This window comes from Gossypium hirsutum, chromosome D03, assembly GCF_007990345.1.
Source record: "Gossypium hirsutum isolate 1008001.06 chromosome D03, Gossypium_hirsutum_v2.1, whole genome shotgun sequence".
In the NCBI taxonomy this organism is placed as follows: Eukaryota; Viridiplantae; Streptophyta; class Magnoliopsida; order Malvales; family Malvaceae; genus Gossypium; species Gossypium hirsutum.
The window spans coordinates 32,852,349-32,858,535 of record NC_053439.1 but is presented as its reverse complement, the minus strand read 5'-3'; the positions used below and the strand labels follow the sequence as shown (position 1 = coordinate 32,858,535).

Sequence of the window (6,187 nt, the reverse complement as noted above, 5' to 3'; positions counted from 1 at the left end):
TAGACTTGGAACTCAAAGATGAAATCACTATTATTTGACCATTTAACTAGAGCTAATTTATTAAAAGAAAACGCATTTTTCAAAAAACGTTTTTCCCATGGCTCATTTTTTATTTCTCTCTCCAAAAATATTTTATTTCCCTGAATTTCGGGAAAAAGGTCTAAAACTCTCATTTCGTTTTAAAATAGACATATTTGCCTAATTAAACAGGGAATAAGTTCCTGAAATAAAAGTATGGAGACTAAATTGCAAATGTATAAAGTGTATAAGGATTTAGAGTATATCTTAACCTTTAACTTTTCATTCTATAATTTAACACAAATAAACAATTAATTCAATACAAAGCATCAAACCATACTAATTTTTTATTAAAAGAGTGAAAGAAGTTTATTGATTATGTAAATTAAAAACTTAAAATCAATCCAAATCTTAAAATTTCTAACTAAATGAGTTAATCTTAATTTATTTAATTCTTATATAAACTTTTGCTAAAATTATGTATGCCAAGGGTTGTTGCTTCACTAAATTAAATATTGCCTTGTTGATAATAAAAGGGCAAAACTGGAATTTAAATGATCACCCTACGGTCTATATAAGGAAGCTGGGTTTGCCAGGCTGCTCTCATTCTTTCATAATTGTATTGCATCATTTCTTCACTGATTATAAAGGAGAGGTTTTTCTCATCACATATATGAATAGAAAAAAAAACCAGTGTGATTAAGAGATTCTCACAGTACAACAGTGCTCTCAAGTTTTTCAGGTAAGTAGTACTCTCTTTTTCTCTTTCATTTTTCTTCTCGTTTTTCTCTTAAGTAAAGTTTTCTGTTTGGTTACTAAGAAAATCATCAGTAACAATATCGGGAAAGAAAAAGCAAACATATCGTCTTCTTAAAGAGTTATGAGATAGTATGATTTCATATCTATTATGAGACTGAAACGGATCATTCATGTGTTTTCATAATAGTTGAGATTCTACGCTTGTTTGAGTGGTTGAGATCGTAAATTTGTGGCGAGTTTGAGGGAATGGATGGAACTAGGACTCAAAATTTTGAATTACAGATCTTGCTTTCAGATCATTGCTTTAGGAAACGCATTCATAGCAAATGCAGGCAATTGGCTTAGGACATTTGCGGAAAACTCAAAATATTTTGATTTAACGTCAACTACGTTGAAAAAGTATGTAAATTGCTTCGAAAAGACCCTAATGCCCCCAAACATGTGCCTAGTTTTAATGATTCTCATTCACTACTAGATGATACTAATATAAATATTTTTTTATGAATTAATATCATTTTATTTATACAATTAGTATTTGATATATTGATAGTGTATTTCTTATTTACCATATTAAAATTTTGTCATATGTATTCTTTAACAATCTCGTCGTGATAGATTCTGATTATATCTGCTGTTTTTTTAAACAATGCTTAGAATTACTCATAGTCCCTCCCCAGCCCATAAATAAGAGGATAATGTACTTCACTGTACTTAAATACTAGGTCCTCCTACATTGGCAACAATGCACATGCCAATCAAGCTAAGACTGTCGTTTTTTTAATTTATGTAGATTACTATTATTCATATCTTTTTGTAAATTTCCTTATATTTTCATTAGTATATCCGAAATGGATTACCGTAATTAATATCAACAATTTGGTAATTAAGAAAATATCTACAATTTTTCCAAAAATGGAAATAAGCTTTTAAATTTATGAATTTTTAAACTTTTAGATTTGTTTACATTTATTATTATAATTAATATAGTTCAATGCATGGGGAACTAAGAAAATCACCGTTACACATCATGGATGCATGTATTTTAGTTTGTTTTTTTCTTTAAAGATAAACACAAGATTAAAATATATTTAGATTTAAATTTAAATAAAATTTATAGCTAGACTTAAACATAGATAATATGAGAGACAAGTTGAAATTGAACGCTTAAAATCCGAAAACTTCAATATTTTAAAACTTAATGTAACTTTCTAATTTATTTTTTACCAAGTTATATTATGTCAATTTATCTTACTGTTTGTTATCCCACAATCTTGACACGTTTCGTATATTTTATTATTTAATAATAAATGTAGCAGGCTCTAATTTACTAAATATTTAGTGTATACCCTTTTAGAAGAACTTTACAGAAACTGGAGATTCTTTATCTTTATTTTATTTTATTTTTCTTGAACTCCGCTTTTTCTGTGATTTGAGCTTGATATTTTTCGAAGGTGATAACTTGAGATTCCTCAAGTATAATTAGTTTAAGATTTAGATGATAATTTCGATTTAAATGGCACTATTGATGTTACTAGTTTAATCTTTCTTTCCTGAATTAATTGTTTTCCGTTGTATATACAATAATCAGGTGGACTGAATTTTATCAATAGCAGATTCGTTAGCGTTATCGGTACTGGTAGTGGTGCAATATGGCTACGAATACTTCAAGTTCAAGCCATTGTCCTTCTCCAATGAAAGCCACATCGAATGGGGTGTTCCAGGGTGATAACCCTTTGGATTTTGCACTCCCTCTCGCCATCCTTCAGATATGCCTTGTGGTTGCACTCACTCGTATTCTTGCTTTTCTTCTTAGGCCTCTACGGCAGCCTCGTGTCATCGCCGAGATTGTCGTAAGTTCCTCTCTTCAGGATTTTTTTATTAACAATAGGGGTAGAATTAACGGCTTGGAATCTTTTTTGTAGGGTGGAATATTACTTGGTCCATCAGTTCTTGGTAGAAACGAAAATTATCTGAATGCAATCTTCCCAGCTAAGAGCCATACAGTGTTGGATACTTTAGCCAACCTTGGTCTCCTTTTCTTTCTATTTCTCGTCGGTCTTGAGTTGGATCCGAAATCAATTCGCCGCACAGGAAAGAAAGCTCTTTCTATAGCAGTTGCAGGGATTAGCCTACCTTTTATGATAGGAATAGGAACATCATACGCCCTTCGCGCAACTATCTCAAAGGGTGTCGATGAAGCTCCGTTTCTCGTCTTCATGGGGGTTGCTCTATCCATCACTGCCTTTCCTGTCTTAGCCCGTATTTTGGCTGAACTGAAGCTTTTAACCACTGATATAGGCCGAATGGCAATGTCAGCAGCTGCAGTAAATGATGTGGCTGCATGGATTTTGCTAGCTCTTGCCATTGCCTTATCAGGAACCGGAAATTCTCCTCTTGTATCATTGTGGGTTTTCTTGTGTGGTACTGGTTTTGTCGTTGGATGTACATTCATTGTCCCTCCTATATTCAAATGGATGGTTCAACGTTGCCCTGAGGGTGAACCGGTGAATGAATTGTATGTATGTGCAACTTTGACAGCAGTTTTGGCAGCAGGCTTTGTTACTGACCTTATTGGAATCCATGCCTTGTTTGGTGCCTTTGTAATTGGAGTTCTTGTCCCCAAAGAAGGTCCATTTGCTGGTGCCTTAGTGGAAAAAGTTGAAGACCTTGTTTCCGGCCTCTTTCTCCCTCTATATTTTGTGTCAAGTGGATTGAAAACAAATATTGCCACAATTCAAGGGGCTCAGTCTTGGGGCCTCCTTGTTCTAGTCATCATTACCGCATGTTTCGGAAAGATAGCCGGCACTGTCTCCGTTTCCCTTCTATGCAAGGTGCCTTTCAGTGAGGCTTTAGCCCTCGGGTTCCTTATGAATACAAAAGGCTTGGTGGAGCTCATCGTTCTCAACATCGGTAAAGACAGAAAGGTGAAACTTGATTACTCATTTGAGATTGGATTGGCCTCTATATTCATTTCCTTATATATGTATAAGCTCAGTTAATCAATGTTTTAAAATTGATATTTTGCAGGTTTTAAACGATCAAACATTTGCAATCATGGTTTTGATGGCCATCTTTACAACTTTTATAACTACTCCCCTTGTGATGGCGGTATATAAGCCAGCTAAACGACAAGGTAAAGGAGACTACAAACACAAGACAATTGAAAGGAAAGAGAGCAATTCTCAGCTTCGTATATTGGCCTGCTTCCACAGTTATAGAAACATTCCCACTATGATTAATCTCATTGAGGCTTCACGTGGTACTGAGAAAAAGGAAGGACTATGTGTTTATGCATTGCATCTCATGGAGCTCTCAGAAAGGCCTTCCGCCATGCTTATGGTCCATAAGGCAAGAAAGAATGGGTTACCGTTTTGGAATAAAGTGAAACAGTCTGGTGGTGATCAAATTGTGGTTGCTTTCGAGACTTTCAGGCAACTAAGCCGAGTGGTGGTCCGCCCGATGACTGCGATCTCATCCATTTCTAGCTTGCATGAGGATATCTGTGAAAGTGCGGAAAGAAAAAGGGCAGCCATGATAATTCTTCCCTTCCATAAGCACCAGAGGGTAGACGGAACATTCGAGACAACCCGAACTGACTACCAATTGGTCAACAAGCGAGTTCTTGAACAAGCACCATGCTCGGTTGGCATTTTAGTTGATCGTGGTCTAGGTGGAACGACGCATATATCAGCTAGCAACGTCGATTCCATCATAACAGTCTTGTTCTTCGGTGGACACGACGATCGCGAAGCACTCGCTTATGGCACACGTATGGCCGAGCACCCGGGCATCAGTCTAACCGTTGTTCGCTTCGTACCAGGCCCCGAAGTTTCGGGTGAGATCGTCACAGCTGATATAAACACAAGTGACGATCGAGTCCTGATGGAATTCAAGAACAAAACCTCAAATGAAAACTCAATAAGTTACGAAGAAAGAGTAGTAAGAAACTCCAGGGAAACCATTGAAGCGATTCGAGAATTCAGCCGATGCAACCTTTTCGTGGTGGGCCAAATGCCTGAAAATCATGTCACTGCGACAGCCAAACTAAATGCTGCCAAGACCGAGTGCCTTGAATTAGGGGCAATAGGCAGCCCATTGACTTCCCCAGAATTCTCAACATCAGCATCTGTTTTGGTAGTGCAACAATATAGAACCACAAAGAAATCACCTCCTCCATCACCGTCTTCCACAAAGGTAGCTGAGATTCCAGAAGGGGATGTAGAAAGTCCATGAACCGTTGACTAAACGTTGCTTTGTACATATTGTTCGAAGTACAACATCATGATGATGATGATCTCATTCCAACCATGATCATGAAAATTAAATTGAATAATAAATTGCTTTTTTACTTTATGTTGGGAATATAAACTATGCCAATATCGTTGAATAAACATCTTGTTAGAATGTGTGCAACTTTTCATTTAAATAATTTTTTATTATTCATTAATGACTTCATTCGGTCAACTGTTATGCAAGTGAAGACACAATTTTGTAGCGTATATATATGGCTTTTAAGATTGTCGGAGTCATATTTCATTTATTGCTTCTGATATTTTATGAAACTTATGGATTTAATTCCTATATATTAATGAAAGTATTTTTAGTATTTATATTTTTTAAATATTAAATTTTAGCCTTTTGAAAATTGTTAAATTTATTAAGTTTTGTTATTTTCACATATTGTTCACTAAAAATCTAATTAATGGATTAATAAATAACATTTGTGTCAAAATAGAAATTTTGAAATTCAAAAAGTATTAAGGACTTAGGATGATCTAATTAAAGAATATGGATAAATCTACAACTATACATATAGTGCAAGACTAATAATTGAATTTAACTAAACGGATTTAACAACTAATATTTGGGTTAGGATTAAAATTTCAAATTTTAAAAATTATAAGGATTAAATTGATCAAATTAAAGTAGAAAAACTAGTAGCAAAATTTAACCCTTTTTATTTGGGTGGGTTTCTATAGGGATGGTAATGGAGTAACGCGAGGATAGATATTGTTAAGTCCATCGCCACTCCACAATTGGCATGTCTTGCTTTACCACTCGTCATGCTTCATTATGGATGTATAATCTTGAAAACTACTATTACCTCCTTAAATGTTGGATGCATCCATATCTACCCACCCCACTCCATTTCAATTTAATTTTTGCTACTTATATATAATATTTTCAATATTTTTAAGTCAGGTGAATATTTAAACATAATTCTTCAATAAATATTTAAACATAAGATAATATGATTTTTTTCTATAGGCATAATGATAAAATTAGCCCCAATGTTGGGTGTTGGATCACTTTGGCCCTTAAGGGTTTTTTTGAAGTACTTTTATACGTTTTTTGGTCAAATTGGTCATTTTTTAACGATCCTGCTGACGTGGCCGTTAAGGGACTAACG

The 6,187-nt window shown here is 34.6% G+C and overlaps 1 protein-coding gene across 1 annotated transcript; it reads left to right on the top strand.

Moving 5' to 3' along the window:
- Positions 1 to 623: 623 nt before the first annotated feature.
- Positions 624 to 5,289, top strand: LOC107950740 (cation/H(+) antiporter 18). Its single transcript, XM_016885692.2, has 4 exons — positions 624 to 760; positions 2,366 to 2,627; positions 2,700 to 3,701; positions 3,805 to 5,289. The coding sequence occupies exons 2-4, from the start codon at positions 2,427 to 2,429 to the stop codon at positions 5,008 to 5,010; spliced, it is 2,409 nt and encodes an 802-aa protein (XP_016741181.2). The 5' UTR covers positions 624 to 760; positions 2,366 to 2,426; the 3' UTR covers positions 5,011 to 5,289.
- Positions 5,290 to 6,187: the final 898 nt, after the last annotated feature.